At 37.9% G+C, this 17,745-nt stretch overlaps 1 protein-coding gene across 1 annotated transcript in view; it reads right to left on the bottom strand.

Annotated features, from left to right (window-relative positions):
* Nucleotides 1–9,263: 9,263 nt before the first annotated feature.
* LOC145980644 (uncharacterized) overlaps nucleotides 9,264–17,745 on the bottom strand; it is a 38,838-nt gene continuing 30,356 nt past the window's right edge. The window contains exon 6 of the mRNA XM_083113679.1: nucleotides 9,264–11,036. Within this exon, the coding sequence (XP_082969805.1) occupies nucleotides 10,038–11,036 (999 nt within the window). The 3' untranslated portion in view covers nucleotides 9,264–10,037. The remainder of the gene's footprint in view (nucleotides 11,037–17,745) is intronic.

The following is a 17,745-nucleotide window of genomic DNA, read 5'->3' as shown; positions in this document are numbered from 1 at the left end:
CTGCAAGTGGAACAGATAAGAGAAAATCATCTGATGTTGAAACAATATTGAAGTTTCACACACAAACATTGTCGGCAAAATATGTTAGGAGCGGATGTTGGGTTGCATTGACTAACTTTGTTTACCAGATCGCTGTGAGTAATGAAGGTCTTAGTCAAAATGTGGGACACAATCATTCACAGTAAATTAATACATACTAGCAGGATCAGCAGAAATGAGCAAATATTGATTCAGCCTTAGTATTTTGTATTTCAACATCACTTTTTTACCTTATGGGTAGAGGCACATCTTTTTGGTAAATAAAAAACAAAATTTCGGTACAAAAACACTCAATTTCGGGTTAAAAAGCTGTAAATAAAATAAAATGTCGGTGTTATAGTGGTGAAAAAGCGGTATGTAAGAATGAGATTTTGGTTTGAAAATTGTGAATATAATCCTAAATTTGATTTAAAAAGTGCACAAAATAAACATATCCCTTCTAATAGTACATTTACGTTTTATGTAGTTAACAGAGTATTAAGTTTATTCCTGTATAAATGGTCTATTTTTGCTTATCAAATATTTACAGCAGAATTAATCAATTTTCCGTGAATTGCGTAATTCACAGGATAATTCAAACTTCAAAAAGTGTCGTGTCTGTAAATAAACTCTAAATTTCTTTTTTAAGAGTCTATTGTGCATTTTGCAGTTCATTTCGTGACAAAACAGAGGAGGAAAATGAACCTCTCACCTTTCTGAAACATGAAAAATTAACATTAGAATGTATTATTTAATATTTCGAGTTTTCGTCAAAAACAAAATATGCATGCCTCTACTTATGGGTTAATTACAACTATAAGGGAGGATGATGGAATAAACACATTGAGCATTCGTTATATCATCAATGACTTCCATCACATTATTTCATCAATGGAATCTGTGGTGGATCAATCACAATCTTCTACTTTCATCACTAGTGTGTGCTCATGGACGTGGTGAATTTTAGTCTGCTTGAGTATGCTTGATGATGTGATTTTATGACTTTTTCCTGCATGATATACATGTTCTGTCATGTTTTGTTTGATCTAATTATCATTCATTTTTCATTGTCCAAATTCAGGGTGGCTACTTTAGGACCATGATAAAATTCAAGTATAATTCCAGGTTTTCAAAGAACTTCAAAAAATTCAAGGGTACCAACAAACATCTATTTCAACCTTACGTATTACTGAATCTCACCACCCACACCCACACAAATATATTAACAATATAAAGGATCTGTGTGATTCCAATGCAAAAAAATCTAATTCAATTCAATTAAACTGTATATATATTTAAAAATATTTAATTTAAGGTGCAGAGTCTACATTTGCAATTTCACTCAAATTTACCTAATCAACTTCAAGATATCTTGCAATAATCTTCCACTTGCCAGATAGATCGTTCTGCAAAGGACACTCACAAAGTAAACGGATTGAGAGAATTAAGTTTACTTTCCATGCAGCTTTCTTTTTCTTCCTCGATAAAAATAAAAGCTAATCTGTGAAAGATGTGCCTCGAGTCATTTATAAGTATGTTTAAAGTCAATGAAATTTGGATTAATAAAAGTTGCAATTCTTCACGTCTACGGAGAAAAATTCATGCATAATTCCCGGAATTTGAGAAATTCCCGGTGAGTATCCACCCTGAAATTACAAGGTAACCAAAAAAGTTCTTGCCGTTTTTGACGTTCCATTAATCATGCGCTCACAGAGAGGAAACGAAATGACGCACGTTCCTGCCAAGCGATGAGGAATTAGTCTGACTATATTGACTGTCAGTAATACAGGCACGTTGCACGCACACAGCAGTCATAGCTCATCCAGTGTCGAAGAGAAATGGAGGTATTAAAGCAGCTTGTTCGCGTGTGTTTGTTGTATGACTTTAAAGTGGGCCTGTCAGCTACCGCATCAAGTCGCCACATTTGCCATGCATTTGGGGAGAATGCCGTGAACGAACGCACTGCCAGGCATTGGTTCCAGAAATTCTGTTCGGGAGATGTGAGCCTTTCGGATGAACCTCGCAGTGGACGACCACATGTGTTGGATAACGAGGCCCTGAAAGCAGCCATCGAGGAGGACAGTTGTCTAACGTGTGATGAACTTGCAGAAAGGTTCCATGTTTCCGCTTAAACAGTCAGACTGCACCTGCATGAGATAGGGAAGTCATACAAGTTAAGCAAGTGGGTACCCCACACATTGTCGGCAGTCAACAAAGAACAACGAGTGACAGCATGTTTGTCCTTGCTCACTCGGCACCTGAACACACCCATATTTGATCGCTTGCTCATTGGTGATGAAAAGTGGGTCCTCTATGACACTCCCAAGCGTACCAGACATTGGTTGTCGCCACGTGACCCTGTTCCTCACACCTCAAGAGCACCTCTGCACCCACGAAAGGTTATGCTCTCTGTATGGTGGAATTGTCGGCAAGTGGTGCATTACGAGCTCCTTCCACCTGGTCAGACCATCACTGCTGACCGCTACTCTCAGCAGTTGCAAAGGGTGCACCGTGCATTGCGGCAGAAGGAGCCGGCATTGGTGAATCACAATGGTGTGCTGTTCCTGCACGACAATGCCAAGCCACATGTGGCAAAGAGGACCCGGGAGACCCTTCAGCAACTTGGCTGGGAGACACTTTTATTCGTAGAGCCCTCTCGACTTGCTACTTGCGCAGACTTGTTTTCACTTGCCTGCTCCAGATTCCAGGGATAGAGCATAAGTATAAACATTGCTTTCTACAACTACAGTAATAGTACTCCATTGGGTCTGAAAATGTGAACGAAAGTTTGCGAAATATCACAATTAGTGTTGTTTTTTTCAGAATATGTTTATTCTTATTAATTATATACAGCATGCATTTCGAATGAGAAAAGATGCACGTTTCCATACTCTTTTTTTTCTTTCTACCTGATTAATTTTGAAGCTCTACTGTCTGCATTTTCAAAGGTTGTGGCATCTGGGATGACTGTGGTGTGGCATCACCATTATTTAAACTCTGCTGGTGGGAGAAATAATCCAAGTGTATGCCCCACAAACAGGATGTACGTACAAAGGAGGAGAAAGAGGAATTTGAAGATACTTGGAAGAACATGTAGGGAAGGAATGGCAAATTGTGGTGAATGATTTTAATGCACATGTGGGAACAGACGGGACAGGGTATACAGAAATACTTGGAGCGGATGAATGGGGGTCAGAGAAATTAGGGGGGGAAGGAGGCTACTGAATATTTGTAAGAGAAACTGACTGTTAGTAGGTAATAGTTGGTTTAAGAAGAAATATGACAGCCATACGTTTACAAGATACAGTTGGAATAATGAACAAAAGTCTGTAATAGATTATATATTGGTAAACAAAACAAGCAAGTAAAGAAGATAATGAGCAACATTACAGTAATACCAAGTGAGAACTTAGACAGTGACCACAGACTACTAGTAGGAGATGTGAGGGGATTGAAAATAAAATACAGGAGGGAGGAACAAAAGAGAAAGAGTGTGGAAATTGAAGGATAAGATGATAAAACAGAAATATCAAGAAATATTGCATACTAAAGTGCCAAGAAATGAACCCAAACGAGTAGAAACAGAATGGATAAGATGTTAAACAGAATTAATAGAGGCAGCCGAAAAGGTATGTGGAAGGACAAGCAAGAAAGAAATGAAAGAACTAAAGAGGCAGTGAAAACAAAGATGATGGTGTAAAGTTAAATTACTAATGCACGAAAATAGTACATGGACAAAGAAGAAAGAGGCAAGAGCAGTAGTAAAGGAGGAAGGAAGAATGGGCCAAAGTGCTATTAGATGTAGATGTGGAAAAAAGTCTTGTATGGATTAGTGAGAGAAAGGAGAAGAGAAAGAGGAGACAGCTGTAAACTAAGGGATGAAAGGAGAAATATTGTAGAAGAGGATGAAGAAGTAAGAAGAATGTGGAGAAATTGCTGAACGTGAAAAAAGGAAAGGAACATGAAGAAATGAAGGAAAAATGAATCTCACATGGAAAGAAGTGGAGGAAGCTCTGAAGAGAATGGAGTAGATGAAGTGCCAGTGGAAATGATACTAGGAGCTGGAGTAATTGCCATGCAGTGGCTGTACAGAGTGTTGAAAACAGTGTGGCAAGAGAGAGAAGTGCCAAGAGATTGGACGAAGGGACTAATAGTTCCCATATTCAAGAAGGGGGACAGAAGAATGTAAAAACTACAGAGGAATAACACTATGTGCCACTTAGCAAAAGTGGATGAGAAAATATTAGAGAAAAGAATAAGTCATTCCATATGAAATCAACACAGCCCACAACCTGACCAACTCCAATTTTAATTAAATTTGGGGAGTTGAAACTATGCATGGAATTTAGTAACTATGAAAATTTTGAGTCTCATGTGTCTTGTAATTGTTAAATTATTCAAGGTCAAAGTTCGCAAAAATTGCCCTTTTTAAGCCAGCTTAGCAATAGTAAATGTGCTGTAACTCCGCCCCTATTTCACCTAGGAAGCTCAAATAAAGCTTATTGTACAAGGAATTGAACAAGCTTTCCAGTGATATATAACAAGCCTACCTTTGGATAAAAATATAATTTTGCCACATGACCTTGACCTTGAATATCTCAAAACATGTCATCACCAAAAATCGTGAAAAAAATATATTTGGTTCCTCATGTCATACTCTAAAACGTCAAAAAATCATTCTCGGACTGCAATGGGATCAGAAGATACAAAATAATATGTGTAACAATGTGACTGATAAAAGCCTCATTACGTGAACTACAAGGAGTCAAAAGTCCCTTAACACCCCCTACAAAATGTAAAGGAGTTATCCTGGTCATGAAAGAATAAGTTAGGCACAGGGAGATCCCTAGCTGTGTGTGTCAAGCACAGGTCCCGCATATTGTTGATAACCATATTGAATTCAACGCAAAAATTTCAAAGGAAAGGGTGTGATTTGTATATCAAATCAGGCTAGAATTTCACGAGAAATGAACCGGGGAAGGTTTTTCCAACATATCTTTAGCCAGCAAAAAGTTATATGCATAGTTTTCACTTACGATATATGCACATTATAATGTTGTCAATTTTCCTGTCAGCACACTCGTTGACATCTCTTACACTCGCATAGAACATTTGGCAATGTAGCAGGTGCAACAACATTGCAAGCAGCAACTATGCCTTCTCTCAGATGGTCAATATCACGGACTTTTAGTGCATGCACCATTCTCATCAAATGTTTCTGAAGTTAAAAGTCATCCTAAGATGTTAGATCTGGGGAATGTGCAGGCCTTTTAATAGATCCCCGTCTGCCCATTAATCTACCTAGAAATTATCGTGAAGAAATTGCCACAATGTCCACATAGTGTGGTCACACTCTGTCCTGTTTCAAAACTCTGGAAAAGTGCCATATCCCGTAAGCAAGGATGAAAAACCTGTTCACTTAACAAATCCAAGAAGCCCTCACCATTTAAGGTTCCATTGTTGAATATGGACCTACCATTCCCGTTCTCCATACACTATACCACATCATTAGCTTACCAGCAACAACCATTCGGCTGGGATCTGTCTACTGTAGATTATCAAATCACAGGTATTGCATATTCTTTTTATAAACTTCACCGTGAACATAAAAATTAGCCTCGTCACTGAAGAATATTTCATTCCAAAGGAAGTGTCACGTAATTGTTTGAGATACTTTTCCCAATATTCTTCACTATTCAACTATTTGGTGAATGTGTCTGATAAAAATCATATGCAATGGTGCGTATACTTCTTTCTCTCCCGAGATGTCAGCATGATCTCGTTGAGTTCCTAACACGTTAGGAGCATTCTAATGCTTTGTTCTTAACACCTGGAAAAGGAGAAAATGGTTACAAGCATGCAGTAATAACTTTTTGCTGGTTAAATATATGTTGGAAAAACCTTCGCCGCTTCATTTCTCGTGAAATTCTAGCCTGATTTGATATATCACATCACCCCCTTTCCTTTGAAATTTTTGCGTTGAATTCAATATGGTGGTCAACAATATACCGGACCTGCACTTGGCACACACAGCTAGGGATCTCCCTGTGCCTAACCTATTTCTTTCATGACCAGGATAACTCCTTTACATTTTGTAGGGGTTGTTAAGTGACTTTTGACTCGTCATAGTTCATGTAATGAGGCTTTTATGAGTCACATAGTTACACATATTATTTTGTATCTTCTGATCTCATTGCAGTCCCAGAATGATTTTTTGATAGGTTTTAAAGTATGGCATGAGGGACCAAATATATTTTTTTCACGATTTTTGGTGATGCCATGTTTGGAGATATTCAACGTCAAGGTCACGTGACAAAATTATATTTTTATCCAAAGGTAGGCTTGTTATATATCACTGGAAAGCTTGTTCAATTCCCTGTACAATAAGCTTTATTTGGGCTTTCTAGGCAAAATAGGGGCGGGATTACAGCACATTTAGTATAGCTAAGCAGGCTGAAAAAGAGCAATTTATGCGAACTTTGACCTTGAATAATTTAACAATTACAAGACGCACGAGACTCAAAATTTTCATAGTTACTAAGTTCCATACACAGTTTCAACTCCCTAGATTTCATGAAAATCGGAGATGGTCAGGTTGGAAATTGCACATATTTGTGTTGATTTGGCATGGAATGACTAGGAAGCAACAGAGCTGAACATGAGAGAGAACAGTATAGATTTAGAAGAGGCCGATCAAAAGTAGATCTGATATTCGCCATAAGGCAATTACAGGAAAGGCATTACAAGTATGGAAATGATTTGATAATGGCATTCCTACACAAATTGGATACGATAGCATGGACAGAACAAAGATTTGGAAGGCTCTAAAAGAGCAAGGAGTCTAGGACGAGACAGTGTGTAGAGTACAGGGCACATACAAGGCCAACCAGAGCCATGTGAAGATGCCAATGGAAAGAACAGAGTGGTTCAGTATATAATGGACTAAAAGAGGGAAGTGCTCTTTCCCCACTGCTCTTCATAATTATAATGGATGCAATTAACGAAGAGGTGGGGAAGAAGATAGGAGAGGAAGAGATGAAGGCCCTGTTGTTCGCTGACGACTTAGTAATATGGGCAAACAGGGAAGCAGTACAGAGACAGCTTGATAGTTGGAACGAGAAAATCAGAAGAGCAGGAATGAAATTCAGTGCAGAAAAGAGTGAGGAGGTGCTAATAACAACAAGAAACAGAGCCAGAAATGTCCCAAGAATAAAGGTGGACATGGAAGAGTTGAGGGTAGTTTAGAGTTACAAATATCTAGGAAGCATAATTTAGAGAGGTGAAAGAATAGATGAGGAGGTAAACAGAAGAGGACAAATGGGAGGTGGACTATATCAAAGCGTTCGAAGATTAATATGGAACAGAGACTTGGACAATGACAGAGAGAGACAAAAGAAAGATGCAGGCAGTGGAGAAGAAATTTTTAAGGAGTATATTGGGGAAGACTAGAAGGAACAGAATAAGGAATGAGGATATCGGACAGACAGTGGGTGTGGTGAAGCTTCAGGACAGGATAGATCAGGCACAGATGAGATGGTTCGGACACATGAAGAGGATGGATGCAGAAAGACTACCAGTAAGATCTTACAATGCACAAGGAGTGGGAATAAGGCCAAAGGGGAGACCAAGATGTCTGTGGAAAGAGCAGATAGTGGAGAATGTTAGGAGAAGAGGACAAGATTGAACACCGTGGAAAGAGAGGAATGGTGGAAGACCAGAAGAAAATGGAGAGGCTCGACTTCTATGCCGACCCAGAGACAGGAAACCATAAAGGATGATGATGGGGGAGTTCTCATTTCTACCATTTGACAGTGGTGTTGCCACATGAAATTTCCCTATGTGGAGGGAAATTCAGGTAGGGTTATAGGTGAATAGTGAAAAGAGAAATTTTATGAAAAATATAAAAAAATCAATTGAGGAGATTTAGTTCACACATTAAATTCAACTTTTTAAATTATTGTAGTAGCATGGCTAGTTATTTGTTCATTCTTCAAGTTTAAAGCCACTTTCTGTGGGATTTTTCAGGGGGCATCTTAGAGCATTGTGGTGGTGTGGCTTTTGGTGCTGTGCAAGACCACAATTTGTTGGCTTGTTCTTGGCATCGTTAAAGTGTTCACCCAATCTACCTTGCACTGTTCTAATGGTCCTGCCAATGCAACAGCTTGCATCAACATATGGCTTTATACAGTGGAAGGCACATATATAGTCCATGATTATATTCGTTCATTTTTCTCCTGCATCTTATTTTAAGGACTACATTTTTACTATGCTGAGACAGGGATTGTCAGCAGCTTGTGTGGCATTTTGTTTAAGTCTTGAAGCTCTCATTGCAACATGATGATGGACAATTTGCTGTTATACTTATTGATTCTAGACACATGGGAATGAGAGTTTGTGTAGATACTATATTGCTGCATCGAGGCCTTTTTGCTCGATCGTCTAATAGTTCGAACAGATGTTGCTAGATGGCTTAAGGCAATTTCTTCGCTTGAGAGAATAACGCTCAAACAGGTAAATGATCAGTATATGCTCGAAGCAAATAACAGTCATGTGTGTGTAGTAGTGGGCCCTCAAATATGGATCGTGAAGTGAAAGACGCAGTGATATTGAAACTAAATTGAACATAGTCATCATCTCCACGTTAAAATCTAATTTTGTCTATCTTACCAATACATAGCAATATATGAAAATGAATAGAGCTGGAACTACCACGATGGATTTTACATAATGGTATATATTTGTACAATTATTGTCACATTGAATTGATATTCTATTTTCGAACATATCATGCTCAAACGTGGGAGATTTGATCGAGTATGAGCGAGCGAAAGTGGTCCCATGCAGTAATCTAGTACCTCTTAAAGTTGGATAAGGTCCTCCCAATCTGAGATATTGGTTTGTGTGCCACTTTGATGTTGAATTGCTTAGCATGTCAAATGGGGAATAACCTTCCCAATAACACAGTAGCAATGCTGTTGCCTTGTAATCAAGAGGTCCCAGGTTCAACTCCAGTGGAGTCACATTACAGTGATTCGGATCCCAATTTTTTAAACTGTAGGTGCAGTCTTTAGCAACCTATCTTTAACAGAAACTTTGGTGGACATTTTCTGACAATGTATTTTCTTCAAACATCATTCAGCCTGGGTCTCCCACACGACAATACGGGCCCTCCAGATTCCTTACAAGATTAATAGTACATGTAATAACAACAGCAAGAATTCTGATTGAAAGAAAATTTACTTCATTTTGTAAGGGTAACATTTTTTTAAATTATTTGAAAAATCCTGCAATGAAAAAAATTCAACAGACATGACTAACATTAAACATGCCACAGAACAATCAGGTTTTATGCGTGTTTGATGACAGTCTTAATTGTACAAAACTCATTGGAAATTATTTAAATTATTCTTACATACATGTGAAAAAATAATTACACTAATACTACTACATGATTATTGTTCACTACATGAACATGAAATTCAGCCTCTTTACATGACCTGCATGTACACATATTAAGTTACTTTCACTTTATGAAAGAAAAAATTATAGGATGCACTTAGTGTGAAAAATGTGTATTTCTTGAATATAGCAATGGGTGATATTATTTTGAAATGTTACTTTTCTTTAACTGTTGGAACATGATTTAATGGAAAAGTCCCAACAAATTTTACAGCCTACAATTCTAGCATGCCAATGTATAAGAAAATAAATGAGTGCTTGTAGTGTTTAAATAGGTCAGAAATTATTATTATTTTGATTCTGAAAACACTAGAAAAAATAATTGCACAATGTGTTTCATCTCTAAAGTTTAATGCTCACCACATGATCTTCTACATCAGTTTGCACACATGACCTGCATGCATGTATATGCAAAGTCTATGGAACTTTAATTCTTATTTTAAAAAAGAAAAAAGCAAGTGTCCATAAGCAGTAATTTTACAAAATATGTGCATAAAGTGAAGGCATCGAAAAGAAAAATCCCTAATGGCAACACATGCAATTCTGGTTTAAGTTTTACATCAGCTTTGAGTGTTTCTATTTAATTCTTCGCTCAGAGCTTCAAAATCTAATTCTGACGCACTTTCAATGTTTGTGTCTAAACTCACTTCTATAGTACTGGTCGCCAAGTCCATATCAATAGATCTTTCACCGGGAAACTGGAAGTTAATACTTGTTTTGCTATTTGTGGGAGTAGCAGAGGTATTTTTCAGTTCCTCTTCAAGAATTTTTTGAGGCGATATACCATCCAATGCATGAGTGGGGTTTGACTGACTGTTAACTAATTTGGAAATGTCACTACTTTCAGCCACAGAGAGAACGTTAGGAGATTCAAAAGAGCTTGAGTTGCTGATACCCGTACTGTTCTCAACCCTTGCTCTGGGCGAAGCAAACTGTTGTAAGTCTCCAAAATTAGGACAAGATATTTCACCACTTACACTGGCTATCCTGTCAACGGTACTGCTGTTTGTTACAGATTTTGAAGGGGATGCAGCCATGTTCAAAACTAAACTCTTCTCTTTCTTTATCTTTTTAATCTGTTCCGCTATAAGTTCACCGACTGCGTCAATTGACGTCTTAAGTTTTGGGTCATCTTCAATAATATTAACTTGCTCCACGATGCTGGACAATTTATCATTCACAGACTTTTCTTTTGGTGGAATGTCACAGGTACCGAGGATGAAGTTCACATTACTTCTATTATCTGTGGAACTGTTACTGTTATCGTTCAAGTTCTCTTCAAAGACAGGGTCATGTTCGTTCTTGAAGCGCACTCTTTTAACAGGGGGAGTGTACAATTCGGCATCGTTACTGTGATCACCCGAACTTTGCGACTCGTTGATTATTTCACTGTTTGTCTCTCCTGTGTGCATGCTTGTAGTCTCCTGAAGACCTACTTCACTGTCATCCACTTTTTCTAAAGTGCTCGTTTGGAATCTCAGTTTCTGATCATCGCTCTCGTCTAAATAGTATGTTCCACATGGCACACCCACTATTTTTGCAATTTCTTCGTCAGAAATCTGGAAGAAAGAGAAGAATAAGAATATGTTTACTGAAACTACACAAAAAATATAAAATTGGTAGAATATATAAAAATAATGCAATAATCATAAAAATTAGAGATGACATTTCCATCAATACTGATAAAGTTCAGATATAAAATTTAATAATATTCTCCTCATATAAAAATTGAAAATGTTCTTTTGAGGAAAAAAAGGAACTTAGTACGTATCTAGACATTTACCTTACAGGTCCGGGGTATACTAGTTAACTTCATAAGCATAACAAGGGACAGATTTGCACTAAATTGCTGGCTATTTCCATAAATAGTTGATCGGTAATTTTAGTGACAGAGAGATATGCCTGTGTAAGCCAATACCAATAGATAGGGCCATGCATGTTTCGTTTTTGACGAAAACACGAAATGTGAAATAACACATTCTAATGTTAATTTTTAATGTTTCTGAAAAGTGTGAGGTGCATTTATCTACCCTGTTTTGTCATGAAATGAACTGCAAAATGTGAAACAGACTCTTATACACGAAATTTAGATTTCATTTACCGACACGACACTTTCTGAAGTTTGAATTATCCTGTGAGTTATGCAATTCACAGAAAATTGATTAATTCTGCTGTAAATATTTGAGATGCAAGAATGGACCCCTTTATACAGGAATAAACTTCATACTCTGGTAACTGATTGATTGATTGATTTAGTGTCTTAAGTCTACTTTATGCACAGTAAGGCTAATCAGGACTGGACCTACAGTTTAAAGTGGGATCCGAACCACTATGTGCCTCCACCGGGTATCAAACTCGGGACCCCTTGATTACAAGGTGACGACTCTCGTAACTGCATAAATATGTTATTAGAAGGGTTATATTTATTATTGTAATTAGTGGAGTTTTTAAATCAAATTTTGGATTATGTTCACAATTTTAAAACTAAAATGTCATTTTATATACTGCTTTTGAACCCGAAATTGACTATGTTTTTGTACCGAAATTTTGCTTTATTTACCAAAAATATGTTCCTCTACCAATAGAGTATTCATGTATCCCACCATAAGTAAACAGTGTCGCCATTTAAATATGATCTTTATGGATTAGTAATAATCAAAAACATAATTGTTCATGAAAATTGAAAACGTGAAAACAAATAAGATGAATTTTCAGTAGATATTGGAAAATGACTACTACAATTGTTTGAATTGTGTTTTTTAAGTCCAGTTTATGCACACAAAGCCTAATCGGGACTCACTACAGCTTAAAATGGGATCCAAACTCAAACCCGGGATTGCAAGGTAACGACATTACCACTATGACATTGGAAAGGCCCTACTACCACAATTATTGTGCAAGTTATTTAATTTGCCTTATAAAACAGACAACAGCAGAAAAAGCACAAACAATGTAAAATTACTTCCTAGTTTTCAGTAGCATCATTCACCTGTCTCAAAATGTACATTTGAAGAGGTGAATCACTTTACTTTTTGCCTTTTTAATCTATTATGTCCTTTCCTACCTCACTAGATTAATCAGAATGAAGCTAAGAGGCAGATACGATTCAAAAAAATGAATTGCATACCACAGATCCACACTTACACAGGCTTTGCCTTTCGGAGACTGACTTTCGAATGTGATAAGATAATAATATTTTGGTTTGTTAAAACAGTGTCTATGGACACCACCAAAATTGGAAGTGATTTTATATTGCTGACATTGTGCTATTCTTTTAATGTGATCTGACCTGGGCATTACATGCTTACAGTGAGTTCTTTATATGCAGCACCACTAAACTACCTGCATAGCAGTTTGCGAATGGTTACAATTATACTGAACGCAACTCCAACTGGCGGCTGACCGCAACTTTGGCCCCTTCTGTCCTCCAATCGTCTTCGGGGGTGTGTGACTCGATGGGTGTCAACAAACTCGGTTGCGAAGTAAAAGCTGAAGGGGTCACATCGCTCTTCCGAAGCAACGTTGCCAAGCGTACTTCTGTTTTTGCCACTTATATATTTGCATTGGATTGGATTGATTTGTTGTTTTAAAGTCCACTTTATGTACAATAAGGCTAATCGGGACTGGACCTACAGTTTAAAGTGGGATCTGAACCACTATGTGCCTCCACCGGAAATCGAACCCGGGACCCCTTCATTACAAGGTGACGACGTTACCACTGTGCCATCGGGGAGGCCTTATCTATTTGCATGTTTGCGTCTGAAACTCCCTCGTGTAGGACCACGTGTGCAGTTGTACATTTAACAACCCGCAATATAAGTAGGAAAACATTAGGGAGGCATGAACTGAAGTGTGGTTAAGAAATAACTGGACAATCGAATTTTATTGTCATATAATGCATTAAGAATTTAACAGAAAAAAAAACAATATATTATGAAAATTCCCCCACCAAATACAAGACATGCAGTGAAAATTCATGGCAGATTAAAAACTTGCTCTCATGGATAGGACTGCTAACAGCTTCCACCTATTGGCTACATTTTAAATGTTTGATTGAGTGGCAGCTCCATTTACTCTGTTAACTGGCAATTCACTGCTAGTTTTTGATGCCTCCGGGATGTGGGTGATCACTTATTGTTATTGTTACATATGAAGTGGGAAAACAAACTGGAGGTTCCACTGTATATGGTACTGAAATTGAAGATGGAACAGTAAAACTAAGGTAATCAATCCAATTTCTATCTTACTATAGTGAAATCTGACATGCATTATATTTGTGGTTAATTTACGTTGCTGTTCTACCTCTCTAGATGAATCTGATGGGAGGACACACACGATAATAAATCTTACCCAGCACTTGAACCTTAGACTCCTGACATTGTAGTGTGCTGTACTAATCTCACCATCACAGAGGCTGCTGTGACTTCATATAATGTCCCTTCGATGGTATAATTTGTTAAATGTAACATGCTATGAAACTAGACATCTCAGGTTCGAACCCTGGGTAAGGCATGGATGTATCATTTGACAGTCAATTTTATAAGGTGAACTTTCCAATAATCCAACAGTACAAGCAGATGTTACCGTATTTACGCGTGTATAATGCGCGTGCGTGTATAATACGCACCCTCGTTTTTGATGGGGAAAAGCAACAAAAAAAAATATATCTCGTATATAATGCGCAGTACAATTCAGGTTCCAGAAATGGCTTTCTTAGCGTCGGACTAACATTTACGTATTTCATTTAAAATTAATCAGTAGATCATAAAAACGATATTTTCCTTGCTTTCGTAGCTGATGCATTCACCACGCGACCTTGAACTTCCAGATGTTGGGCTTTTCATAGGAGAGGCGGGAGCAAAGTTATCAACCACCCGTTCAAGGTCGCAGTGCGTGATGCTTACAATAGATGGATGACATCAAGGCAGCATGAACTCGCAACAAGCGGGAGGGTGAAACGTGCGTCGCTGCCGATTGTTTGTGAATGGGTTCGTGAGGCATGGAACTCCATCTCCCTTGAAATGATGATCAAAAGTTTTAAGGTAACGGGAATATCGAACAAGATGGATGGAAGTGAGGACATTTCAGACTACTTGTATTAGTAACTGGGAGTGAATGACGAAATTAAGTGTAAACGTTATTTATTTATTTACGTGAGTCAAGCTGCAATAGCGCAGTAAATATACAGTAATTATTTCTATTTGGTAAGTGTTGACGTAATTATTTTAACTTCATATTTGTTACAGTCAACACTCGATACGACCTTTCATAGTTCCCAGGAAAAAGGTAGTTATTTCGAAGGGGTTGTTATTGGAATTTGCACCAAAAACGATTATTAGGAGATAATCGGGCAGAATGAATGTTGGATTTAATACGGGTCTACTAGAGCATTGTCTGTTACAAGATGAACCGGTAAAATAAGATCTCTCGGAAGATCTCACCTTTCTAGGCACAAAAAAAAGGGGCTGTAAATTTCGTTTTGGTTCGGCTGTGTAAAATACGTCGTAAAAATGTCATTTTCCTTCCTTCGACCAACTTCTAATTCACCCCCTCCCCCATTCCAGGGAGCAGTCCTTCCTCTTCCTCGACTTGCATTGTAAGCCTGAAAAAGGAAACGAGCAACTTGCGATCTATTTGCACCCAATGCGTATTCTAAGACACATTGAACAGTGTCGCACTCGATAATCATTTTGGTTTGGAATTAGATTTCACTAAAGTGAAACTGTATATTTAGTCCCGATTAGCCCAAAAGCATAAAATGAACTCAAAACAAGCTTTATGAAACCTGCGCATTTTCAGATATCAAAATGTGAGATCTTTATTTACTCTCACGTTAATGGACGGTAATCGGTGTCAGCTTATACATTGAGCATTTTTAAATCGTTGGCAGCTTACACATTGAGGTTCTGAAGATAAAGGTGCAGAACATGAAGTTGTTTTAACTCTACTTTTTCTTTCTGAAGATCGAATTTTGTTATCGTCAAATCAAAACAGCTTTGCGAGATACAAAACAATGACTTGCCTTCGCGCTGGATGAGTCATTGCTGTTATCCACAAGCGACAACTTCGCAGACGCTAGTCAAAACACTGGCGCCAGTTGCAGCGTAAAAACAATGCGACCGGCTGGAAGTTCGAGCAACAGGTGGTCAGGGAAAATCCTCCGTATTTCAAAGATAAGGCAACTGTCGAAGGCTGAACTTTTATCAGCTGTGTGAAGAAGAAAGAATAAACCCTTTCTTTACGTTTTACCTTGCAACAGACAATAATACGGGCAATATTTCAATACAATAGCATTAAAAAAAGAAAAAAATAGGACCTGAATTCTGCAATTATTACATTGCCGTGCAGACCAGTGGCGGAGAAAGCTGGGTAGGGAGGCATTTTTTTATACTTGTTCTATGGTTTTTGTTCGTTTTCAAGAATGCATCCAGAACTGGTTGACCATTTTAGAAGTCAAAGGAAAGAAAGAGCGGTCCACTTCCACCCTTGCCTGTAATCAGCTTGTGTGTGCACACACGAGCAAGAAGACAATCGGCATTGCCCCCCCCCCCCTAAACGTTTGCTGAGAAGAAAAGAGGGAGAAGTCACTCTGCCAACGGAACACTTTTGGCAAATATTAGGACATCGGCACAGTCATGAAAATGTAGAAAGTGGTAAACGGGAGTTATGATGCAAGTAAGATCGAAGTGAACTTTTGCGGAAACCTGGATGAAAATGCATTAAGAGTGTTGACGATCTTTAGTTGGTCTATGTGGCTTTGATTATCTATAACAGTTTCACTTCTTTATGAAGTGTTACAGGGAACAAAGAATATGTTTTCAATGAAAGCGATTACCGGAAGTTGTACGCTACAAAGTCGATTTAAAATAACATCCAAGCATATTCGATCTCTTCTCATGTATAAAAGAGCAAACGAAATCACAAAGGCAAAACAAGCCTGGCATGTTGCGTAGCAGCCGTCGGCTGCGGGTAACATTGGTACGCTTGGGGGAGGGAAGGGCAGAGGTCAAGTGCTATTGGATATAACTGAAGCGTGGTCTGGTGTTTATTTTTAGATCAGACCCACTTGCGAGCGGTAGAGTGCTTCTGAAGGGAATGAGTGCAAAAAACGTATTTTTCGCCCGATCTCTGATCATGGCCATGTCTAAGGCGAAAACAATTTTTGTGGAAGTTATTTCTCCCGCGAAAAATACCGCTTGATACGTCTCCCGTGTGACGGTAGGCGTGTGCTTGAATGCCGCCAGAACGGGTGCTGCTTTTCTCGATGTCGCAAAACTTTCCATTACTAAGTGACAACTCATGGAAAACAGCCATTTCGCATTTAAAAGTTATTTTTTAAAATTATTATTGCTAAAGAAAGGCAATCTGTAGATATATACATGTTATACGCAGTGACATAGTGGAAAAAAAAATGCGTGATTTCATTTTGGCTGTCCGAATTATTCCGTGCACCACAGTTTTGAAGGGCAAAAATTTTGGAAAAAAGTGCACATTATACACGCGTAAATACGGTATATCTATTTCAACATTACATATTACCGCCTTTTACCACCCACACGTACACACAAATATATTAACAGTATAAAGGGTCTGTGTGATTCCAATGTATAAAAAACTTCTAATTCAAATCAATGGTGTATATACAGTAAAACCTCATTAATCCAGACAGGCTAAAAAAAAAAAAAGGATACAAGGTTTTAAACTGTCCCAACAGAATATAGACATGTACTTGAAACCAACTTCCACAGCAAGAGTTCTGAGTGATGCAGAGCCAGGTCCGTCGGGCACATCATCATAATATGGGTATCGCGTATGTATGTACTGCATTGTATGTACAGTATTGCTAGGTTTACCAGATCGCTGGAAGGGAAATGTAGGACATGCTGTCCCAAAATGTAGGACACAAAACATTCTCAATAAATAATACATATTTCTATGGAACATGTTAGAAAGTAGTTTGAAAAATGACACTTTTCAGTTTTAAAAAAATGAATTCTTAATGAATTTTTAAATGCAAAATTTCAAAACTTGCAATCATACTAATCAATGCACCTCTTACTACACGATTTAAGTGATACTTCTCAGAGAAGACATTTTTTTATCAAAATTTCAGGTTTAGTCAAACTATATTTATATTAGACTGGACAGTCAAACTCTTTGAAATTATAGGGACCAGTACCAAACATTTTACAGACTGTACGTAAAAAATGATTTCTCTCGTGAGTCTGTTGTGTTGATTGTAATGAAAGAACTCTCTCAACATTTGAA

Source organism: Lepisma saccharinum, chromosome 28 (genome assembly GCF_977018435.1).
Source record: "Lepisma saccharinum chromosome 28, izLepSacc3.1, whole genome shotgun sequence".
NCBI classification, from domain to species: domain Eukaryota; kingdom Metazoa; phylum Arthropoda; class Insecta; order Zygentoma; family Lepismatidae; genus Lepisma; species Lepisma saccharinum.
Note: the sequence above shows the minus strand (reverse complement) of the source record. Positions and strands in the feature narration are given on the sequence as shown.